Consider the following 24,288-nt stretch of genomic DNA (forward strand, 5'->3'; position numbering starts at 1 on the left):
CTACGCGGAAAGACGGACTCGGCCCCCCCGCGGTTGGCAGATCTCGCGGCGGGGAGCGCCCGGCTCCGGAGCAGCGGCCTCGCCGGCCGGGAGGGAGCGGGCGGCGCCGCGCCGCGCCCCGCCGCGGGGGGCGCCCGTCGCTCCAGCGCCGCGCCCCAAGATGGCGGCGGGCGGCGCGGTGCTGGCGGCGCTGGGCGCGCTGGCGGCGGCGCTGCTGTGGCTGCGGTGGCGGCGGCGGGCGGCGGGCGGCGCGGGGCGGGTGTGCGTGGCCGTGCTGGGCGACCTGGGCCGCAGCCCGCGCATGCAGTACCACGCGCTCTCGCTGGCCCGCCACGGGCGCGGCGTCACGCTGCTGGGCTACCTCGGTGAGGGCGCCGCGGCGGCCCCCGCTCCCCCCTCCCCCGCTCCGGGGCGGGGCGGCGGCGGCGGCGCGGCCGTTAACGGTCGGCCGTGCGCGCGCGGCCCCGCTGTGGCGGCGCCTCTCACGGCAGCTCTGTGATCCTCTTCCAGAGACGAAGCCGCACAGCGACGTTTTGGACAACGAAAACATCCGGATCGTGCCCATCTCGGCTCTTAAATCGTTGCAAGGTAAGTTTAATCGGGCGGCGGCCGTTCTGCTTTGAACTCGCTCGTGAACGGTTGTTTTGGAAGGTAAATTATGAGGGCTCTGGTCCGAGGCAGGCTGCTGTGGCTGCTGGCGTTCAGGGGGTGGCCCGGTGGGCGAACAAGCAGGAGTTCGGCATGCGGAGGCATAAGTCCGCTCCAGAATTACGTGCTGGTTTATCCTAGCAGTATGCACAGGCTGCAGGTAATTACTGCATTTCTGCGTATTGGGAGTACTCGCATCTGTGATTTTGAAGCGCATTAATCCACTTCTGATCAGGTTGGAATAAAAGGGGCGAATATTTTATTTTTTCTTTCTGTGTTTGTATGTACTTTGTTTTTTCTTTTTAGTCGTAGAACTATTTTTTTTTAACAGAGTGCTATTGCTTTAAAATTTTCCCTGAGAAGATTATTGGTTTTATATGAAATGCAAGGTTTTGTTTGGAGGGCTGGAGTAATATTCTTACTAACTTTTTTTGTCACTTTTGCAGTTGGCCCTAAGATTTTCCAGTATGTTGTAAAAATTATTGCCCAAGCAACGCAGTTACTGTACACAATGTTGAAGATAGACCAGCCGTCCTATGTTCTTCTTCAGGTATGTTTTGTGTGTGTAATTTTGATTAAAAAATAGATAGTATTACATTACAGGGCGTTTTTTTTTTTTTTAGCAGCCTGGGACATTGTTCTAAATATTTTAGCGCTGCAACTGACTTATTCAATAGTATTAACCTCTTTATAAAATACATATTTGGTTTTAAATTTTGATTTTCTTTTTCTGTTGATACCTTATCTTTGTTTTTCCCGTTAATTTTTGAGATTTCAGACATTATTGGCATGGACACTTATGAAGAATAAATCTTGATGGAGAAGCTTGTATGTTTATTGGAGGGGAACTTTGATCCAGATTTGACAGTAAAATTTGAAAATTTGAAATGTCCATCAGTATTCATAGCAAAATGGAAATTATACAGTTGGAGAATACAGAATTGTTCATTACAATTCTTAAAAGCAATGTAATTTTGGTCTTTTTTTTTCTTCTTTTTCTAGTAGTTGCTAAGCGTTTGTCCATTGACCATAGTCTTACACTATTTGTTTTATGTATTAAACAGAATCCTCCAGGTCTACCTAGTATAGCTGTTGCCTGGGTAGTGTGTCTTATATGGAGAAGCAAACTGATAATTGATTGGCATAACTATGGATATACTGTGATGAGTCTAATTCATGGAAGAAATCACCTGCTAGTACAAATTGCAAAATGGTTTGTATAGTAATTCTTCTTCTCTTTACAAATTATGTATCTTTGCAATATTCAGAAGAATGGAGAGCGGAGAGCAGAGTGTAATTAGCAAAGGGCTAATTCTATAGAGTTCTGAATTTTGCTGTCTTGAACTTGTTTCCTTTTCAGAAAGCAAATTCTGTAAAATGCCTCTGTTAATGTATAGGAAGGTGATAGTAGGTGGCTTTCTGCAAAACATGCTAAAAAATAAATCTAGGTTGTTCTATAAACTAATTTATGTAATCTGAAGGAAATATATTAATCTCTAACGGAATTTGTGAGCAGCTTCTAAAAGAAAACCAGTCTTTCTGGTATGTATTGTAAGATTCCTTTTCAGCCTTAAGGTTAAGGAATATTATTCCAGATACATGTGTGTGTACACACAATGCAAACTGTAAAGAATGCACATCGTTGTAAGAAGTCCAGGCTCTAAAAAGGCCTATTCATTTTAAACCTAAAAGTGAAATATGATATTCCAGTACAATGTAGATGCATGCCTGTAGTATGTGAGCTATCTATTAATAAGAAATTAAATAAGAAATTAAAGTCTTAGAAACCTGTGTGTTTTGGGGTTCGTTTCTCTCTCTCTCTCTCTCTCTATATATATATATATATATATTTTTTTTTTTTCATTGCAACTGTTGAGCAGCTGCTATTTGGCTATTGAGATTACCTGTCTGTGATTCCTAACAGAGATTTAATTTTTTTCAGGTATGAAAAGCTTTTTGGGCATTTGTCAGACTACAACTTCTGTGTCACTAACGCAATGAAAGAAGATCTATGGGAGAAGTGCAATATAAAGTAAGTCAAGTACCTCTAATGCTATTATGTGCATACTTTCGGTAAGGTTAAAATACATAGCCCTGATGATTCTGGATATAGAGAAATTTTACAAAGGAACTTTCCATCTATCACCACATTAGTTCTGTTTTTAATGAGCTAGTGAAGTGTAGGCATTCAAGAATCTTCATTAGCTTTCATAATTAACACTTCATCGACTACGAGGTGGGAATCTAGATTTTATGCAACTTTGTTATGAAGCTGCCTATAGAATCAGACTGAACGTCACTAATCTCTGCATTAACTTACACTTAGTCTGTCCCACAAATTTTCCTTTTGTGATCATAGAACTTTAAAATCAAGGCTTCTCAGGCACAGTTATGAAAGTAAGTTTAAAAAATTTGGATAATTAGGTTTACAGTTTTTATGGTTGTGTTACCTCCCTTGAATATGCACTTAAAAAGGGATCCTTTGTTACTAGGTTCACTCTAATATGTCGAGTTTTCAGTATTTCAGAAAACTTTAAGAATATGAAGTCATAAGAATCAAATGATTTTTTTTTATTAATTATTTTTTCTGTGTTATAGTCTTGTAGCCTGTCATTCTTTCTTTACCTTTTGCATTTTGTTAAACTATTTTTTATTTAACTTGTGAATTTATTTCATTACAGGGCGATAACTTTGTATGACAAGCCAGCTTCTTATTTTAAGGAAACACCTTTAGAACTTCAGCATCAATTATATATGAAGCTTGCCAAAGTCTATGAACCTTTTAAAGCACAGTATGTGTAAGTAAAAAAAAAGTAATTACAGTCCTTAACTGAATGACATAAGGCTAATGTTAGTTACTAGAAATATTTTTGTACAGGGTCACAAGTTAGTGAACATCAACAGGCAGAGGGGTCTTCATGTGTTCTTGGCCAGGAGGAGATGATGTGCAAGTTACCTTAATTGTCACTGAGAGTGGCTAGAATAAGTGAAATCATTAAATAGCAACAACACAATTCTTAATGTGTAAAACAATACAAATATATTTTTAAAAAATCGGCCTAAGTACTGAGGAAATATCTAAACGGTGAAAGGCAGCAGTTCTGTTTGCTGCTGATCTAGAATGACACTGACTGGATGCTACGTTGGTAGTATCCCTTCCATTCGTTTACTGTGGAGAGTTTTCAAGATCTTTGTGCAAGTGTTATGCTTTCCTCTCTGGCTATCTACTATAAGCTATCTACTATAGCAGATATGTAGGGTATCTGGTATAGTATATAGCTTAACTTCATGTTACTTTTCCAAACTAGAACCTTTAAAGGAGGAGAAAGCCATAGCATAGGGCAGTTTCTCTTTGAAAATTTCCAGCACAGAATGCATAAATGTACTACGGGCCACCATCACCATCAATACACATTTAAGACAGAAATGGAAAGACAGACTGATTACTTTACCAAATTGTTAAGGAAAATAATTTGTTAGAGGATGGAATCATGCCTATAGCAGTAGTGTTGCTAGGCTCTTAGTAGGAATGCTAAAATTGAAAAACGATCTCTTTTATGATCAGGTGTCTCTCTGCAGATCAGTACCACAATAAATATGTTTTCAGAGAATTTGAGCAACAAATACAAAATAAAGCATTTGGAAATTGTTACCAGTTAAATGCAGTATTTCCTTCTGTGTTTATTGGCTGTTTGTGTAGTCTATATAACTATAAAATTGTGTTTACTTAGTACAGAATCTGTCAAATCGAGTGCTGAGAGGTCTGCCTTCACAGAAATGGATCATAAAAATGGAGGCGTGATAAAAACTAGAGGACGGCCAGCTCTTCTAATCAGCAGTACGAGCTGGACAGGTTTGGAAATAAATCATTTGTTTTTAATATTTGACCACAGTTTAAGAAAAAATAAAACTAGGACTGTTTTCTGCTTCCCCACATGTGATGCTTGTCATGCTAAACAGGCATTATCAGTGGTAAAGCTGCATTTTTCTTTGATTTGGTAGGAAGAATTTGAAGATTCATTGTATAGAATATGCTTCAATGGCTAACAATGAGTAATTAAAAATATGTATTTTTTTATTAAAGAGTTACAGATGAGATGCTGAGATTTTCTGCCTTTTTTTTTTTTTTTTTTTTAAAAAACTCACTATAAACATGATCTTGTATGGTGCTGTAAAATGACCCTAAGAAATTATAACTTCCAACTCTTTTATTTACAAGTATGTGTATTACATACATTTTCTCACCTTTTTTTTTTCTGTCTCTATGAAAAAAGAGAAACGGGAAAAAAAAATCTATTGCTAGTAACCATGCACAGAATTGTTGAGAACTTTGAACTAACAGCGCAATTTCTACACTTAAAAATTTCTAGTTTCTGAAGTTAGATGATTAACTTGATAAACTGTCTTTTGGGGATGTGCAGTATTTGTGGTTTCTTTATCTGAAAAGTTGCCAATAAGAGGAGCAAATAAGCATTGTGTATGGTGTATAATTTTATCTATGAAAATAATAGTTACAGAAGATTTTCAATAGGAAAAGCATATTCCATGCTTAATAATCATGATTTTCTCACCTTCACCTAATAATGATTGTTATTTTAAGACAATAGGTTATTACAAATAATAGTAATATGACTCTCACTAATAAAGCCCTCTCTTTCAGAGGATGAAGATTTTTCTGTCCTTTTAAAAGCTTTAGAAGGTAAGTTTTAAGGAATTCATTTCAGCTATTCAAATGGATATGACTGTGTTCTGATCAGTTATGAAGGATTTCTACAAACAACAATGCTTCTAAATTCAAGTGAAAATAACAATTGCATTTGAAGAAGTGCCAGTGGTTTAAGTGTAGAAATTAAAATAGGTGCAACATCTGGATTCAGTCAGAGCAGTTGTTGGGGGGGTGTATTTCTAAATATCTTGCAAATTGCAATTTTACTTTATAAGCTATTGTATGTACTTTCCATAAGCATTTGAAAATAAGAAAGATGGAAATGTGTTGATTTATTTGGTAGACTTCACAGCTGCAGTTTCTAAATATGTTGAAACAGCTGATCTGGGGAAGTTGAACAAATGATTTATGAATAGTGCATTTCAAACATACCATTATTTATTTCTATAAAAGTTTGTTTGCTAAATTTGCAACTCTTACTAGGTATTTTTTTTAAAGAAATAGCTGAAGTAGGAAATAATGATTTGTTAACTGGGGTGATTCTGTAATCAAAGAAGTGTCCATATATTCATCAACTTGGAACTTTTTTTTTTTAATCTAGATTATGAAAGGTATATCAACGAGGGAATCAAGCTTCCATCTTTAGTATGTGTGATAACAGGTAATGGTTTCTTTGGTTTAGAGTTTTCTTTCAGTGCTTACAAAAGACTCCACTTCTACCATCACACTGTGCTAGCTCTTTTACCGATGGTGAAGAGATAGGACAGACAGACTGTTGTCTTTATGTCTGATTATAAATAAATGTAATAAATAATTTGGACTGTTGAAACAAAGTATCCATGTCATATTTGTAAACAGGAGAACTTCTCAGCCCATCCATCTAGTACTGCTGTGTATTACTTCAGTTTCAGCATACTTGAATCTTAGCATTTTGAACATTGAGGTACCGCAAGCAAAAGAAATGCAAAATTCTGATGTTTGACATGTTAAGCAGAAAGGTTTTTATTTAGTTCTGGAAAAGAAGATACACTCATCAAACAACTTTTGAAAAAAAGTGACGTAGATGGAATGGATGCTGTTTGGTTAACTTTCTCATTAATAGTAAATTCATTTTTTATTCTAGGGCCATTGTGCTGATGAAACTTGTCGTTAGTTGTTATCTTATGTCTGTAGGCAAAAAGCAGGACAAGACTGGAAGATATTGACGGCAAGCTTTTCTAATTACTGTTTTAAGAGATTACGTCTAGATTCATGTCCCTTTCAAGGGAACTTAGTCTCTTAGGTGTCTTCTGGGGGCATCACAGAGCGTATCTTTTTTGACTTTCCTGAGACAATAGGGATTTTGTCAGCTCTTCACTATGATGGACAGAGCACACCTTATTTTCAGACATACCAATAAAATCACTGTTTTTTTCCCCTGTTTTAAATAGGCAAAGGACCCCTAAAAGAGTACTACAACCAACTGATTGATAAATTACACTTCAAACATATCCAGATCTGTACACCGTGGCTTGAAGCTGAGGACTACCCTCTTTTGCTTGGTAAATAGTGGATTACTAAATAGACATGAGAATGTATGAAAACAAATTAGTGAAGTTGCAGATAGCTGATCCAGATTTTGCACAAGTGTATACAGTAGGTGAGTGAAATTGCTCATTAATGACAGGAGAGATGTATAGTGCTTGTATTTCTTCCTCATGCCAGCAAAATTGCAGAGCTTCTGTAACTATACAGTATTTCTTAGCTATTTTGAGAAGCAGACTTAGTATCTGCATTGCCACTTTAATCTGGTCTTTGCAGTCCTCCATTTGTATAGGTATGCTGAAATACAATATGCCCAGTTCAGCAAAACAAATAATTTTTTTTTTGGCTGAGCAACAAGAAGCGGTTGAAATTCTAAATTAACATTTCTTTGGAATAATGTTCCCTCAGCATGTTCCTTGTAATAGCATAAGGTGTGAGCAAGCCTAATACCCGTAATAAAATACAAATTCAACTTGATCTACTTTTTTAGAGACTGCTCATTTATGTGGCTTTAAAACCTAGGTAATTTGGTGATTTCTGAATAATAAATATAGTGTCTCTAAAATGATAATGTAATTTCTCTTTTTTTGAAGTTACTTGAATTGGAAGAAGTTGCTAGTGAGCCATGAAGCACATCTTGTCTGCATTCAGATAGTTTTCCTGTACGCTTACCATTTTTAGGAGATTAAGGGGCAGAAAGGTTGCTTAAGATATGTGAGGCTTTTAAATTCCCTTTAATTTAATATCAGCTTGTCTAGTATGTTTCTAAAGCCTGGCTAACTTTAGTAACAAAAAATGCTGTATAATATTTTTTTAGTACCTGAAATTGAGTCAATCCAGATGGTGTTGAAAAGTGGCTCATGACAACCGTAGAAATAAAAAAGTTTACAGTAAGATTAAAAGTGTTGCATTCAGAGAATTTAAGCTGTTGGTTTTGTTTGCTTTTCAGGCTCTGCAGATCTAGGTGTGTGTCTCCATAAATCATCCAGTGGTTTGGATTTACCTATGAAAGTGGTAGATATGTTTGGCTGCTGTTTACCTGTATGTGCAATACACTTTGAATGGTAAGAGCGTGCTTATTCTGATATAATTTAAGTTGATGATTTAAAAAAAAGTATTTTTTTTCTTACAAAGCAACCAGCAACTTCTTCATCTATCAAATGTGATTCCAGTATTATGCCATATTTTTTTTTGATTCAGTAAGATAAGTGGTAGAAATCAACGTTGTTTTATTTAAGGACATCTAAAATATTAACAGTAGATTCTACAAAATGGAGAGTACTTAGTGGAACCAGTTGCCATAAAGAATAACCAGCCTGTAATCTCAAGAGGATCTGATACTTTGTTTCCGTATACTTAATTAAAAAGTGCTTCCTTCTGCATAGACATGTGTGTAGTTAGCCATGCGATACACAGTTCTTTGGGGAAACAAGGGCTTTTATAAAGAAAAATACATTCTTTGTGCTGTTGATGTCTTGATAATGCTGTGACTAGTAAATAATACTTTTCATGTGATTCTTAGAATGGAAGATTGTATGACTTAAAAACTACTTACCAGAAAAAAAAAATCTTAAAGTTGTTTGTGATAGACTGGCACAGTTCAGTTGACCCTCTTCTGCAGGACAAGTTTAACCTTGTAAATATCTTTGCACCTAGCGAGGTTTCCCCAGTCGTTCCTTTCTACCCCTTGCCACCATTCTTCCTTCCTTTCTTGTGCTGGCAGAAGTTTATGAAAATCCCAAGAGTTGGACCATAGACAGACTTGCCTCGTGGGTTAAAATTAACCCATGAGGATCACTGTCCTAAATTGTAATGTATGTTGAAATGAATGGCACAAAAACAGAGAGAGGGCACTTTTTTACAGTAATGGTAGACCTGGATAAGCTGACACGTAGAAGGGTGAACAATCTTTAAATTTACCTGGCTCCTCTATCCCATTTTGTCAGGAATGAAGCTCATACATACACATCCAGAATCTTAATGTTACACTCATCATAATACAGTATCTGCAGGCAGTGCTATGTAACTTTTTAAACATGTATGTCCCACTTGCTGCTTTTTCTCTCATGCTTTCTTCTACGATTTTTGTTCACAGTTTACATGAACTTGTGAAACACAATGAAAATGGTCTGATATTTAGAGATTCAAATGAGCTTGCTGAACAGCTGAAGGTAAGGGCTTGACTGATTTTCTTTCTTTCTTGTTGTCTATAATTAGAAAGGTATTACCGTGTGAGCTATCTTTTCATATCTGATTATCATCTATGTATTTTGTGTTCTCAGAGGATATTCTTTTGCCTGGTAAAATGTGGCTTATTGGCCAAATTTCTATTTGTATATGAATCTGAAAGTGTCAATAAGATTTTAAATACTGTCATCTTACATTATTTAGAAGATCAGACCAAAGAGCTTCCTTCTTATGTATCACCATAGTTTAGGGTAAAAAATGAAAAATGGGAAGGCTAGAATGAGTCTAAGAGGTAACAGCATTTCCCTCTCCCTCTCATTTTATTTCATTTTATTTTATTTTTAACAATTTACAGATGCTTTTCTTGGAATTTCCTACACTGGAAGGCAAGCTTAACAAATTCAGAAAAAATCTTCAGGCATCCAAGCAGCTGCGCTGGGATGAGAGCTGGGACCAGACTGTTCTTCCTCTGTTTAGGCAAAACAAATGACTTCTTGCGGGAGAAGGAGAATGTGGGGGGGAAAAAAAAACTTCCTGGATTTGCATAGATGTGATAAATGGTGAATAAATATCTTATTTTGATTTTGTTCCAGTTTTTAATCATTTCAACTAGGGATAAGCATTTCAACATACCTCATTCTTCACAATTTGAGTCTCTGTGCAAGTAAGAATAGTACTGAAGTTGCAGTTGAGATCATCATGTGCTGAATATGTAAGTATTGAGGAAAGATATGGTTTCTGCCCTAAAGAGCTTGAGCCTTGCCATCTGAACTGCCTTTCCGTACAACTTGGAATTGGCCTTTAGAAAGTGGGAGAGGGGTTGAACTACTCATACCTTCAAAATCTACTACTTTTTTAAAGATTACTCTTCGGTGTAGATAATGAATGTGTGTATGAAGTATACCAATTATACCTACTGCACATGCAGTATATATTACTTGTAACTTTTGCAGTAAGCACTTCAGGTGATTTGAGATTTCTTTTCACTCTTAAGTGGGAGATGCTTTTTATTTGAACTGAGCATGCTGGGGGTTACTATTTTTCCTTTTAACAATTCATATTCTTGGCTAGTCTTCCCTAGACAAATAGTGAATATCTTCTTTGTATGTTTTTTATGAAGGGAGGACCATTTAGCTTCAAAGTTCTTCAGACAGCTCTTCCAATGAGTGTTGTCCTTGTACACTGAAGTAAATGTGCCCGTTTACCTCAAGAAATACCATAAAATGTATTCCTATTTGAACAGATGAATACAAGAGGAAAAAAGATTAAAGTATGTATTATCTAATAAAAAGGCACTTCACCTTCTGAATGCTCACTCAGGTATATCCTTGTTTTCTTATATAGCTAGTATTCGTATGCAGACCCAGTACTTAGGGCTGCTTATTACATCATCTTTATGATTCTTTGTAAAATACATGCCAGTCATTTAAAGAGTAAATGTGCTTGATTTTATCATATGGATGCTGCTTGGACAAGTAAAGATAGGATGATGGTTTAGCTTTGTTCATTTTCTAGTTCTGCTAGACTAACAAATGTTCTTCCCTGACAATTAAAAAATAGTTCTGTTTGTTTCAGTTACTTTATTAATGGCTGTTTCAGGAAACTGGGCAGGCTACCCAAAATCTTGTCTGTCTTGGAGCTGCACTTTTGCTCTGCTTATTTTGCCATTCTCAGCTGTCTTTGGAGAATGACAGTTTCTGCTGGCTTTCTAAAAATTGTACTTTTGCAGTGTGCCTAAACATTTTTTTTTCTTAGCTGGAATTAAATATTACTGAATTTTATAGGAGGTGCTACGTGTGTTCTGATTCTTAATTGGTAATGCCTCAGTAATTGCCCTTAGTTATTCTCTGTCAAGAGCTAGGGCAGTACAAAATGTTGTTCACTACAAACATTCACTTGGTGACTTCCCATAGTAAGTGCTCTCTGATCATCTTGGTAAACACTGTAGAGTAATGACAACTATTTGAGAACTTGAAAACTAACTTAAATAGGATCTTGAGAAATAAAGAACTGTACTTTCAAAGAGGTTTGTACCTTAATAATGAACCTTTGATTTAGCTGAAATAAGAAAAAAAAATTGCAAAGATGTTTTCAGTTATTTTTCCATACTACAGTGAGTTGATGTAGTATTTTTTTCTTGCAGCTTAAATGTGGGTGTATATATATAAAAAAAAAAAAGTCACTGTTGTTCTAAATTTGGCATATCAGATATGTTACGAAAATGAAAGTATTTTTAATTCCTTGTACCAGCCCAGGAAAGTACTTCATTAAGACTAAGATGTATATGAAAAATAATCAGCACTAGCTGGACAGTCTAAACAGCTGTCCCACTCGCTTAGTCCCAGCCTACGGAAAGTCATCTAGATAATGTACAATTAAGATCAGCTCACTAAAGCTTGTCTTGCTTATAAACTAAAGAAAAATGTTAGATGGCTTATCAGGCCCACCTTTCAGCACTCCTAATTCAGTGGTGGTAGATCATTACAATGAATTCTTCACTAGTGTTTTTAAACTAGCTTACTCAGTAATTGTTTAGCATCTGCTTTTGTCAAACTGAATAGCCATTTGCTAGCGTTCCCTTTCTCTTTTAGTCCTGTGTTACAGTACACGCTTTCTTTTGATAAAGTGATTGTTGATAGGGATTTGGTTCCACTAGTAGGAACATGAAAATATAAGGTCAAGTTGCTTACTGCAGGAGTTTGGCAATTTCATTTCTCTACTGACTGGAGAATGAGCCATAAAGATTTACTGCTGACTTTTCACTGTTTTCCAACAAAACCCTGTCTGATTGTATATCAAGGCCCTTTTAGCTAATGATATGCACAGGAAAGTGAATTATGCACTTCTCTAATGTAAATGATAATGCTGAACTCTTTAGATAGGTTTCATTTTCCTACAATAATATTTTTTTAGATAAAAAAAAGCCACAGAAGATGAAGATTGGAAAAAAAAGCTTTACAAAACTTACGAGCAACATGAAGAATTTTGTGACAAGCAGGATAAAGGAGCTCCTGTTTGAGCTGTGAGCATGCATGCATTCCATAAATAATACCTTTTGAATTCTTCCCCTTCTTGGGGAGAGGTGGCTAAAACAAAAACATGTAATGGGTTTACTTCTGTATATCTGATATTGTTCAACTTGAATAAGACAACTCTTCAAGTTTCAAGTTATCTATCATCTACCTCTTTCCCTTCATTGCTGTGGGAGGAGGATACTAAGTATTTGTTTTCTCTTAAGTAGCTTTTAAAACAAAGTACAGATGTGGAAGTCAAAACAGGAGAAAGCAACACATTTGGTTATTTGCTTCAAGATTAATACTGTCAAGCAGGAAAATGATTAATGGATTATCAGAAGTTTCAGAAAAGGTGAGATAAACTTTTCCTTCTTGCAGTACACCTACACCTAGACAAAAAGGAATGCTGGTGTGGAATATGGTGGTTCTTGTTTTCTGACCAGCCTGAGAGGATGGCTTCCTGATAGCTACTTGTGTCAGTTCTTACGTGAAAGAAGTGTAAATCAAGTTCTGATTTTTGTCATTACTGCAGAGTAAAGATGCATCTAATTTACAGCAGAATCAATTTCCTTCTTTTACAGCATCATATAAATTCGTGACACAGTCTACTGTGTTCACTGTAGGTATTACTCATTTTGTTCTAAGATAACTCACATTGCAAGTATACAAGTATACATAAACTTATTAAAAAGCTTACGACCATTTGCAAATGGTTTCAATATTAAAAACTTTATTATTGTGAAACATTGTTCTGCTCCCTTTTCAGTAAGATATTCATTCTGTGCTGTTGCAGATGTGCCTCCATGATTTACAAATCAAATACAGTTGAAACTATATAGCTCAGTTCTGTTGCTTGTGTACAGAATCAAAGCACAGTATGATTAGCGCTTTTTCTTTTCCTACAACTTGAAGTCCATAGATGCTCCTAACGGGCAACAGCTTGTTCACATGCACACTGACAATTACAGGAGGAACTGTAATGTACTTTTGACAACAGTTTGTGCCTACAGGTGTATCCCTACTGCCTTTTATCTGTTCCTGGAATTCAAGATAATCTTGTACTATGAAATAGCTCCTGTTGATCTGAAAATTATAATTGTATTGGATTTACCAAACCTATATCAATAGTTGTAGAATAGTTACATTTGAATGCAGATCGTAGAGGAAAATACTGTTCCTGTGAGCTGGAATAATCTGCCATCCAATCCCCGTTTTATCTGTGAAGAGAAACACTGGGAATTACATTTCTGCTTAAAAAAACAAAGAACAAAAGTTGTGTGCCGAGTTCTATAAGAAGAGATCTTTCAGGATACTGTTGAAGCAAGCTACAGGCAAATGCTTATGAGTATGTAGTTTTTAAAACTAACAGGTATGCTTGTGCTATGCAGTCAACAATTATTAACCAATTGCTCAAGGCCAGCTGTATAGCCAGTAGGCTGCAGAAGACAGACTTCTGAAGAGTATGTGAAGCAAAGTCTAACATTCCTCCTTATTTTATTTATTTATTTTTTTTAATCCTCAAAGATCAGTTAGTCAAGGTAAAGTTTTAGGCTGTGTCTGGAATGTTATCACTACAACAGTGCAGCACAGATGTTTTTCCTCCTTTAATCTTAATTCTAATAATCTTTCCTATTACTACCAAGTTTGCAATTCATCCCAAGCTGGCACTATAACAAATTTGAGTTATAATAGACAAGATGTAACAAAAAGCTGAGATCCAATCTTCTGATCAATCCATGTGGGAAGGTCATGGCTGTTAGGCTGACCTCTGCTGGATCCAGCTATAGCATAAGAATCTCACTATCAGAAAATAGCTATCACTAAAAAAAAAAAATGCTCCTGTTCAGCTCTACTACAGATTAAGAACTGGGAAAGAGGCCAAAACTATTGATACACTTAATGAGAAGGCACCTACCAAGTTCAGTCTTGAACTGATGATATGTGTCGGGATTGCGAACTGTGAAAGCAATGTAGACCTCGGGAGGTTTTCCATCTGCTCTGAAAGTGGAAAGTTTTTGTAGCAAACCAATAAGGGCTAAAGTTATCTCTGGATCATATACCACATCTGCACAAAAAGGGAAGTACATAGTATTTATTGAGAAATGGGGAAAAAAAGCAGAATGAAAACTACAAAATGAAAAGATAAAATATTTATTTTAAAGCAGAATGAGTTTTTTTTATTGAGGGGTTAAAAATTTGACAAGAGCTTTTAGAAAATTTATCCTATTGTATGTGCTGTGTCAAGTTGCCTCATCTGTAATAACAGTCCAAACCCATGAAAAATTAGCACTCCATTTTGCAAATGGATTGTCAAATACTATGTTTAAATTCATGCAGTCTAAAATCAAAAAAAAAAAAAAAAAAAAAAGCATTGGTACTCTCATTTATGACTCTTCTCAGCAGGATGAAACTAAATCATTAGCATCTGTATTTCAATGGTCGATCACAAAACACTTGATTTGAACTGCAGCAGCTTCTATCTTGAGTAATTTGTTAACAGAAGGAATACTTACGAAAAGATGTAAAACTGACCATTAAGGGCTACAAAATGTCAGCCTTACTGTTTAGCAGTGTGATTCTGAAGTCCGTCAGTCTTGTTAAGAACTGATGGTTCAAGAGGTGATTGTTCATGACACAGAAGAATCAAGGCATATGCATGTACCAATGACAGATGCACCAGTTACTCTTGATGAAACACAATTAAAATCTGTGCTGCAGTAGTTAGTAATGGAACATGATAAATATCTGTAATTTACCCTCAGTTTTGAATTACCTTGCCTTTATGAATCTCAGGCTACTCTGTGCATTCTGTGACAGTATGGTTGGGATTAAATAACATGCAGCAACTTCTTCATTTTATAGAATTCACTATCTATCTAATGTTATGCCTCTGATGACAGAGACGGTATATTTTTCCATTACTTCACCTGAATTCTTAGGCAATTTTTGGTTTGCAAAGCCCCAAATCAGGGAGTAAAAGCTTTTAACTGCAGCTCTGAAATTTTACTACTGCTAAATTTAACATCTTCAATTGTTTATGCAGTCCCTCAAGAGTTGTACGTAAGTTCCAAAAAAGTAACATTTTCTTAATATGCATTATCCCTATGAGACCACCAGTTTTGCCAGACTACCAACTTACTGCTGCATGGTATTACACAAGGAAGCCTAATCAGAAGTGTATGTTACCTGCTGCAATGATGACATCAGGTTGAAGATCCATCAGTTGTTTTTCTGTAACTGAGCCCCAGTCAAGTTCTGCAACAGTTAGTTTTGGTTTTTGGTAATGCATCACTTCAAGCTTTGGGCCTTGGGACTGCATTTCGATATGATTAGCAGTTTCAGGCTCCAAAACAAAGCCATTCAAACAAATGTTTTCTGTCAGCTGTTTGAGAACAGAGTGATGGTAATCACTAAATATATACGCCTTGGGGTTACAGATTTTAGAGATTGCAATTCCAGTGAAGCCGATCCCACTTCCTAATTCCAAGACTGTCCTGAAGGTTAATGGAGTAAAATAAGTATTTATTAGGACTCTAATCTGAATTACGAAATCAGAACATATAAATAATGAAGATGCAATTTTTAAGCATAAGAATTAGTTACTGAAATATGTATAAAACATCCCCTGGAGCAACTAGAAGACTTGCATGAGATACAGTATGCAGCTACCCAAAGATAAGGCTTATAACCAAACTTAAGCTCCTATTCTCGTATCACTAAAGTATGACACTACATCGACCGCAGATCCAACTCCTGTGAATCCCGATAGCGATCCAAATAATCTTAGTCAAAATTATGCTATTCTTCTTATAAACCTTCTTCAACTGCCCTGAATTGAATTCCACAAGAAAACGTTTGGATGTTCCAGATCAGACATCTTGCATGGAGAAAAAAGTAGTATGCTGCATGAAGCTAAATAATCCTACAGGGAAATCAGATCTCAGATCACTTTAAAACAAAGGCAGAAGATCAGTCTGTAAGATAGTACCTCTTTTTCAGCTGATTTGTCTTGCTAATTTGCTTAATGTCAAACTGGTTTACAGGGCTGGGTTGAGAAAGTTTCTGCCAAGCTTGCTTAGCAGAGATACTTTATGTTTTCTGAGGAAAGAGGGGGGGTTAGAAACAGCAGCCAATGGGATCATCTAGATGTGCTTCTCTTAATCACTTACTTCTCTCTTTCTGTCTGGGCCTGCAGAAATGAGGGAACTTCAGTCTCCTGCTTTTGCATACAGTAAAAAGCATTTTCATCCCTGAGGTGAGACATGTTCCACCGAACTTCAGATGTTTGCAGCATGGTTGTCTCCACCTGAACTGGTTGTCCAGTTCTTTTCATAGTAAATGAAGAGATTTCTAGAGCACAAATCATTTACTTGTAAGGTAGATACTTAAAATAAGTCATCTGAATCTTTCCCTAGAAGTATTTGTTCTTCTCCACTGGTTATAAACAGAGTTTAGATAATGAGATGAGATGTAGACATCTGCACTGCAATCATCTGAAGTTAAGTAAAATGATTCCCATCGTGGAGCTGAGTGTGCTAATTAAAGTTATTGGTTTGACAGTGGGGTAGCTGAAATTTAATAGCCTACAGAACAGAGGAGGTCAGACTGCATGGTGTAATGGTTTTGTTCTTAATACCTGTCTCAAAGAAACTCTGAAGTCCTCTGCTGAATTAAAGCTCAGCTGTTGCAGAACAGCACTGACAAGAGCAGCAGTTAGCCAGTGGGGAAAGGCTGTAGTCACTAGGCCCTGAGGCTTACACTGTCAGGAACAAGTCAGCCAGCTTCTTTGTGCCATGCCATTACTATCTAGGAAAATATAGAGGCACTGTTTCTCAGTAGTATCTGTGATGTGCTCTGAGATCTTGAGATGAAATTACAAGAGTACTGTATGATTCTTTAATTTCCTAATGATGGAAGAGTGCTTAAGGAAGGGAAATTAGGACTCGCTAAGACTTACCAGTACCTTGCTCACATTTAAAAGTTATGCATTATTTTAAATTTCCGTTATTTGATGGGGTAAATAATATGTATTAATCAAGTTATAGTTGCATAGCTCATTTGTGATATGGATGAAAACACCTTACCACCATTCCCTATCTTTTAGCCGTGATGTGATTGTTACCTGTTACTGAAAACTGTAGAATTCTGTATTGCCCATTCAGCAAGATGAACAGCAGCATCCCATGTGACAAGACCTGTGGTTCCTTGTGAGATGATTGCCACATTCTCAGAAAGGGTAATAGATTCTCCTGTGGGCTGGAAGACACATGCAGGAAGAGAAAAATGCATCAACACAGACAACATATTTTACAGTTTAAAGTCAGTACTAGCACCTGGAGAAAGGTAGGAAGCGCTGTGGGTTTCTGGGGGTTACTTTTTAAGCCAATTACTGCTTTGTTTAGATGATTAAAAGTGATTTATAATAATGCAATAGTGTTTTTACCAGTAAGTAGTTTTTGTAACAATGTGTAGATTCTTCTTTATTTAAAATATCTGCTAGTGTATCATACAATTCATCCAAGGGTTCAGCTGTTGTGGATTCATGCTGTGTGAAAGAGAATAGTACAGAATTTCAGTTTTAATTTTATTATTCTCGAAACAGAAACTATACACACATCGAATACATTTCAATACACCTTTGCTATAACATTTTACACTGAATGCTATTTTTTGTTATTATAGAGAATTCAGCTTGACCCATAATGTAAAAATGTCGTATTTTCAAGTGATTTGTAAGAATCCATCTAACAAGACGACCCATCCCAAGATTTTTTTAAAAAAGGGGGAGGGCTCCAAGGGGGTTCCAAGCCATATGAAAAGTAAACACTACCTTTTTAATGAGTTCAGTTAAAAAGCTTCTTCGGTACTTGATGGAAGAGGGATATTTTACACACAAGGGGTGGAGAACAGTCTGAAACAATAAACCAACAACTGCAATGAAATCAATTGCCAAGTGAAGATTTTATGAAAGGTGGTAAACGGCCAGAGAAAGACAAGAGAGCCTGTTTGCACCATGAAATGCATAGTGATTCAATCTGTAGTTAAAAGAAGTGATACTGAGCTAGAAAACTAAATTTGGTGATTTCTGATAACTTTGGCAGGGGAGATCTGAGGAAGCAAATACATTCTGCGCTTCTCAAAAAGTAAATAGAAAATTGAGTGGACAAAAGAGCCCAATTAGCTCTCTCCTCTCTCCCCCCTTTTTTTTGGCCTTATTTGTGTGTTTGAACACAATAAATGTTTATGAATGCTGCTAATGGTGATTTAGATCACCGATTTTCTTAATAATTAGAGCACCATTTTGATGAGATCAGCTTGTTTGACTTGTGCATGGCATTAAAGACAACTGTACTCAGATAGGCACAGTGTCTGTAATTTTGGTGCTAATGATGAACAGCCAAATAACATGAATAAAAGAAAACTTCCTGTTTTGTTGGGCCCAAAGAAAAACAGGTATGAGTTCACCATCCATCTAATTATCAAAAAACAGTGCAAGGCAGCATTTTTTTTTTTTTTTTTTTTTTGCTTACGTTACGGGGCACCATATGGTCAGAACAGTTTTAGCATGCTCTATAGTACATCTGTAAATGTCCTGACATTAAGTTAGTCCACATTACCTTGTGCAGTATATCTAACAGCAGTGAGGAATCCGATGAAGTCTTTAGTTCTTGTTCAAGCTCCTAAAATAGGTGGGGGGGGGGAGGGGGGAAGGAGAGAATTTTCTTCATCCTATTTGATACGCTACAATTCAAGCATGATAAGCGCTAATTAGAAAATAAAAGTCACCCATATTCTGCACAGTAGGAAACAAAGAAGCTGCGGAGGATGACGGTAACATAGCCTATTATGCATTAAAAATAGATCTTTACTAATTCATAAGGAAAGCAGTACAAGTCAAAGGTGAAAATCCGGGGACGAAACTCTGCATTTTCCTGCACTGACGAGCGAAGCCTCTCGCCCCAGTGAAGCCATAAATTGCTGCTCTAGGAGCAGAGCCGAGTACCTCGTTCTAGAGGCTGCAAACTTTGGGCTCCGTCTGTGACCAAAGATGCTGAATTGCACATCAGTTTATCACACTCACTGCTGTGAATCAAAATCCCGTCCCCACATCTGCTATTTCTATATACAGAAATATATGCATGTTACATTCTCCGCAGCAAGGCAGGCCACTCTCCTGAGTCGCTTACGTGACTGCCCCCACTGCAGCCCCGGGCAGCGGCCCGCAGGGCGCCGCCGCCGCGCCGAGCCCCGCCGCTCGCGCCGGCCCGACTCACCGGCCAGGGCAGGGAGCGCAGCGGCCGCGCCGGCCCGACTCACCGGCCAGGGCAGGGAGCGCAGCGGCCGCGCCGCCAGGAAGCGGCGCTGGAAGCCGAGCGCCAGCTCCTCCGCGGCGGCCGCCATGGCGGCGGCGGGGCCCGGCCCGGCCCCGCGTGGTCACCGCCCCCGGGCGGCCGCCGCGGCCCCACCCGCCGGACAAAATCGGCTTGGAGCATTTATTGCACAGTGTTCATGTCAGGCCTGCAGAAGGAAAGCGGAAAAAAAAAAAAAAAAAAAAGCAGCTGTCTTCCTGCCTGACTCAGGCCCAGCACTTCCTACCGACACACTGCACCAGTTCCAAACCTGTGCTGGGGGGATAAGGGATGGCTGGGCGAAGCAGCTTCCGTCCTCGGTGTCCCGGGTCCTCCTGGAGACCTCTCTGCAGTTCGTGCACGGCTCTTGGCCTGCAGCAATTCTGATGGTCGTTACCAGCTTCGAAAGTAAAACATACTTCAGCACCGTTATCGTTGTCCTGGGTTACTATGTGCCCGCGCAGAAAGAACTTTAAAATCGCACGTTCCACTTCCGATTCATATCTTTTGTTGTTGGGTTTTTTGGTTTTGTTTCTCTCTCTCTCACTTTTTTTTTTTTTTGGTATTGATTCAGCTTTAAAGGTAAAAGGAAAATAATCACTTTGCAATTTGGGGTTTGTATCATAGCAAGCTGCTCTTCTGTCAGGATTCAACCCTTTGTTGTTTTGAATGGAAGCTGGAAATTTGCATTTTTGTAGGGTTTTTCCTGGAAATTGAAAGGCTGCTGAGACTTTTACTGGTATGTTTTGTTAACAGAGGAAGAGAATGGTAATATAAAGAATATATTTAGAAGATTACATATTGTTATTATGTGTAGTATGTAACAATGAAACTGGAAGCAGAGCTCGAGAAAGGGAGGAAATGATGGTACTTGTAGAAAGATGCATTCATAGGCAGATTGAAGGAAAGCAGCAGGAGGAAGTTCTTGCACCAATTAGCACAGAAGCTTATTTTGAGATAAAGATGATGTTATTAACAGAAACTGCTAATTTTGGTTCTTTCACATCAGTATTCTATGTATTTCTTTCTTTGCTATGCTTTCTCCTTTACTCATCATCTCTTTGCATTTGTTTTCAGTTTTTCACTCCATCCTTTGATTGTCTCCTTTGTCTTTGCCAAATCCTGATCATTGCACAGTATCCGTTTAGCAGTCAATGCGAATTACCTTTCTGCACTGAACGTTGCTATCTCTGTTCCAATATTGCAATGCATTATCCCCAGGCCACATACCTGTATTGTCTCTTAGGACTGATCTCATATTCTTAGTATACTTTTGAATAAAGAAGATTTAATATCCTTCATAAAGAATCTTCATATCCTTTGGAAAAAAAATGTAGAAAAACTAATCAAAATTGGATCTACAAAATGGGTCACAAGATAATAGGATTCTTTGCTCTTCAAATCTTATGCTCAACTGGTACCTGAATAGCTTGAATTGCACTAAACAAGAATTTTGACTCAAGAATTAAATTCTGCTAGTATTTTATTATGTATATAAATATATTTTTATAAGTAGGCTCATAGTGCTAAATATGACTCCTCCTTATCCATGTTCTAACTTGCCAAGATTCTAGAGTATTGAATATTTCTCTTATATTCTTTCTACCTTCTTCCTCATGCATATTAACAAAAAGCTCTCTTTCTGCAGTTCTTTGATTGGTCTGATACTTTTTAAATTATCAGATATATCTGCTTCATTCATATGCTGATATATGACTGCTCTGAAATAATATCTACTTATTTAATAAAATTAAAGAATTCAAAAGAAAGGGGAGATAGGCCTAGTAGTCAACAGTTTAAAAAAATGGTTTAGCAGTGCAGGAAAATAAGCTTTTTTGACAGCTTTGGTAGGCCAGACCTTAACTTTAGCGTTATCTAGGAATAATGTTAACAATGAGTTAAGCTGCAAGGTGTGTGAAATCATGTTGAGGACCTTATGCTGTTTGCATGGTGTAGATTTTCCATCCCTTATTATTTTCATTTTCTGTTCTACATTGATTATTTCGAATACAGACAGCATAAAAATATCAGGTGCTTGTTAAGAAAAAGGATGATGTGCAAGTAGCTGCGACATCTTCAGTACCAACTTGCTCTACGACATTGTGTAGGTTACTTATTTCATCTGTAAAATGAAAATTCAGTTCTTCTACCTTTATTACTGTTGAATCTGAATGCCTTCCAATGGCACGTTAAAGAATAAAACAGACCGCAGATTATATGTGGATGCTTCTTTATCTTACCAGAGTTAAAAATCATAGATAAAGCGTAATGTTTGATATAGCATATGCACACAGGGATACATTTTGTATTTGTGTGGTTTGAATTAGAAAAGGCAAGGTCAAAATATGTTTTGCTCCTGAACATTAAGAGGATTTGGTTTAGCTATTCATTTCTAATTAACTGTGGAAATTTGAGCAGTCTAATATGGGATGGGCTATTCTTCAACTCCCTGCTTGAAATTTCTCTGCTGGAATGGCTAGAAAATTTGACAACAGCAGCAGCAAGGGGGAAGAACCTGCCCCTCATCCTACTTGCTAGTAGACTCATTGATTCCTTCTGCTTTCCCTCCGTCTGTATTTTTTTTTCAGATTTTTTTGGGGGGGAAGACAGTGGTTTTGCTCTTAGTCCAGTACTTCACTTAAAGGAAACAATCATGAAACTCACATGCAAACAATGTGGACAGTGGTGCTAAGTGCGCATATGAGTATGTAGGTGTATGGAGATAGTTCCACAGACTGTATGAATAGGGAATTTTGTTATAAATCCTAGAATAAGCTGATGTAGTTCACTCCTGTCCTGCAAAAGCAGTAAGCATGGTCTCCCATAGCACATTACACTGAGACTGTTTGGGTCCTTGTCATGGAAACTGCTTTTGGCAAGCTGCTGGATAATACCAGTGAAGATCTGGGAAAGCTATTTGAAAATTCACAGAAATTAATCCCAGACGGATACATTTAATTCTGTACATGGCACTAGCAATTTTATTGGGCTTTTATCAAGAAGCATAAGAAGTTGAGAATAATTTGCCATCAGCGAAATTACATCAATTTGCTCAAAGTTTCCTTCTTTCTGCATAAAAAAGGCGTTTCAGACCATTACTTTTTTCTTAAATGCCTCAATTTGTGGCTAAAATGGAGATAAAAGTTATATTTTTAAACCTCCTGAAATACACCTAAAACTTGATTGGTTTAGTTTTTCATTTGAAGAGGAAGAGGGTTTCATTAGATTGCCCAGTGTTGCTTGAGAGATCTTTAGGCAATTTGCTTTCTATTTTGATACTGTACCACAGACATCTCTTAGCTTTACACTGTTATTGAGTAGAGAAATAGTTTTCTTTCCTTTTCTTTATAAAGGTAATAATACTTCAGAATGAAGTTTTAGGAGCAGGTCGGTGTTTACGTTGCTAGACTATCCTTGCAATAAAAGGAGATCTTTTTCTTGTGTGTTTATAAAAATGTTATCATACTGGAGTCATCAGTGCCTGGCATTTTATTAGTTTTCTGTTATTTCACAGTTTTTAAATTCCCTCTATGGAAATGAGTTATTCCAGGTTTACCTCAGGGTCTTTCTGATGCAAACAAATGAGTCTTTTAAGTAATCATCAATTTGCTCTTGACTGGCCAGTGGAGAGGAATAAAATCTAGAAGGCAATCAAAGCCCAGCCTGTGTGACATAGAGCTGGAAATGCCACAGCCTTATAGTATGGCTGGGAAGTTTTATTTCTTTTCCTTGTTTTTTCTCCTTGATACCAAGACTGCCAATCCCAAACCTCTGAAAATTACTGGTCAATCCTAAACATGTGATTGGCTTAAAAATTAGATTGTTTTCAATAGTGAATATTGAGTATCTGAGGCTTTAGCATATGCTTTGGTCAAGTGCTCAAACTTCCCTATGGAACTAGGAAGACTGCTCTGAATGTTACTGTTTTTACAAATAAGAGTAGGGTTCCTTGTGTAGTTGCCTAACTCAGTCTGGAATCTGGTGCTGGAATGTTTTCCTGTTTGGGGCACACAGGGAATATTTTCCTTCCTTGGCAGAGCATCTTCATAAAATGTTTTATAGCTTTTCAGCTAAACTTCTATTTTCCTGCTAGTCGTTATCACAGCCTCTTGCTATCTGAATGCTCTTTGCATTCAGAACCAAAAGGTGGGTCTTCCAGTGAGAGACTTCATTATTGCAGTGAAGTGCATGCAACTTCAAGAGAAAAATGTGGCTGTGTTTAAACAGAATGTAGCAATGAGACATAACTCTTTAGATTGGAAGCAAAATACATTTTTGCAGAAGAAAGACAGAATTTAATGAACAGGTGAAAAAATGGGTTGAGTATGTGAGACTTTGAAGTCTTTCTACTGCCAAAAAAAGTGTGGAGTATATACTTCATTCCAGAGGCTTTGTGTAATGTCTGAAAGACAATAGCTCCAACTGCATCAATGACTGTAGAACAGCTGAATTTGATTTAACTCAGTGTCAGTTGCTAACTCATCATGATTACTTCCTGTGTAACTCAGGAGTTTTTCTTTGGAGAGCTCAGGCTGTTCAAACACAGTATTTCTTGTCTTGTGAAATCTACTGAGTTGTCATGCCTGTCTGCTGTGACTGCAGGCCTGTTGAATATTTTGATCAAATTGATGTGCTGCTATAAACCTTTCAACTCTCAGGCAAACTCTAAAATATCCTGCAGTTTAAAAACAGAATCCAAGCAATAGAATAACAGAATAGGCTAACAAGGGGGAATTAAAGAGGAAGAATAGTCCAGTGGTTATTGTTATAGGCTCTGAGTTGAGTTTGACTTTTTGCTTTGCCTAGATTTCCTGCATTAATTTCAGGAAGTTGCTTAACCTTTCTGCACTCACATTTCCATGAAGTATCCAGTGGAATAGGACAGTTTTTACTTCCCGCT

At 37.4% G+C, this 24,288-nt stretch overlaps 2 protein-coding genes across 4 annotated transcripts; one reads left to right on the plus strand and one right to left on the minus strand.

The window, feature by feature from the left end:
- Positions 1-160: 160 nt before the first annotated feature.
- Positions 161-12,717, plus strand: ALG1 (ALG1 chitobiosyldiphosphodolichol beta-mannosyltransferase). Of its 2 annotated transcripts, XR_009959984.1 has the most exons (15): positions 161-365; positions 511-588; positions 1,095-1,198; positions 1,713-1,861; positions 2,591-2,680; positions 3,330-3,446; positions 4,380-4,501; positions 5,309-5,347; positions 5,916-5,975; positions 6,745-6,855; positions 7,788-7,902; positions 8,934-9,009; positions 9,619-9,737; positions 10,146-10,345; positions 11,939-12,717. XR_009959984.1 is itself a non-coding variant. In XM_062588295.1 (13 exons), the coding sequence occupies exons 1-13, from the start codon at positions 161-163 to the stop codon at positions 9,513-9,515; spliced, it is 1,401 nt and encodes a 466-aa protein (XP_062444279.1). In that variant the 3' UTR covers positions 9,516-9,611. The 2 variants fall into 2 exon arrangements, 1 of the variants encoding a protein (XP_062444279.1); XM_062588295.1 differs by lacking the exons at positions 9,619-9,737; positions 10,146-10,345; positions 11,939-12,717 and adding an exon at positions 9,381-9,611.
- Positions 12,718-12,741: 24 nt separating this feature from the next.
- EEF2KMT (eukaryotic elongation factor 2 lysine methyltransferase) lies at positions 12,742-19,455 on the minus strand. 2 transcript variants are annotated; one of them, XM_062588297.1, is made up of 8 exons: positions 19,357-19,455; positions 18,657-18,719; positions 17,870-17,950; positions 17,483-17,584; positions 17,162-17,295; positions 15,226-15,533; positions 13,955-14,037; positions 12,742-13,256 (listed from the first exon to the last, which is right to left on the minus strand). In XM_062588297.1, exons 1-8 carry the CDS (start codon positions 19,438-19,440, stop codon positions 13,179-13,181), a joined length of 933 nt encoding a protein of 310 aa, XP_062444281.1. In that variant the 5' UTR covers positions 19,441-19,455; the 3' UTR covers positions 12,742-13,178. The 2 variants fall into 2 exon arrangements, with proteins under 2 accessions (XP_062444281.1, XP_062444280.1); XM_062588296.1 differs by having other exon boundaries at positions 13,955-14,104.
- Between the last annotated feature and the right edge of the window lie 4,833 nt (positions 19,456-24,288).

The sequence above is a fragment of the Rhea pennata genome, chromosome 15 (genome assembly GCF_028389875.1).
Source record: "Rhea pennata isolate bPtePen1 chromosome 15, bPtePen1.pri, whole genome shotgun sequence".
Taxonomy (NCBI): Eukaryota; Metazoa; Chordata; class Aves; order Rheiformes; family Rheidae; genus Rhea; species Rhea pennata.

Bases quoted from the DNA above. Each gene is read 5' to 3' on its own strand.
- ALG1 (XM_062588295.1), top strand. From the start codon at position 161: ATGGCGGCGGGCGGCGCGGTGCTGGCGGCGCTGGGCGCGCTGGCGGCG. The intron at 366-510 runs GTGAGGGCGCCG...ATCCTCTTCCAG, and splicing joins CACGCTGCTGGGCTACCTCG to AGACGAAGCCGCACAGCGAC. The intron at 5,976-6,744 runs GTAATGGTTTCT...TGTTTTAAATAG, and splicing joins TTTAGTATGTGTGATAACAG to GCAAAGGACCCCTAAAAGAG.
- EEF2KMT (XM_062588296.1), bottom strand. From the start codon at position 19,440: ATGGCGGCCGCCGCGGAGGAGCTGGCGCTCGGCTTCCAGCGCCGCTTC. The intron at 17,951-18,656 runs GTAATGTGGACT...TTATTGTTTCAG, and splicing joins TGTTAGATATACTGCACAAG to ACTGTTCTCCACCCCTTGTG. The intron at 17,296-17,482 runs GTAAAAACACTA...TGTGTCTTCCAG, and splicing joins GTTACAAAAACTACTTACTG to CCCACAGGAGAATCTATTAC.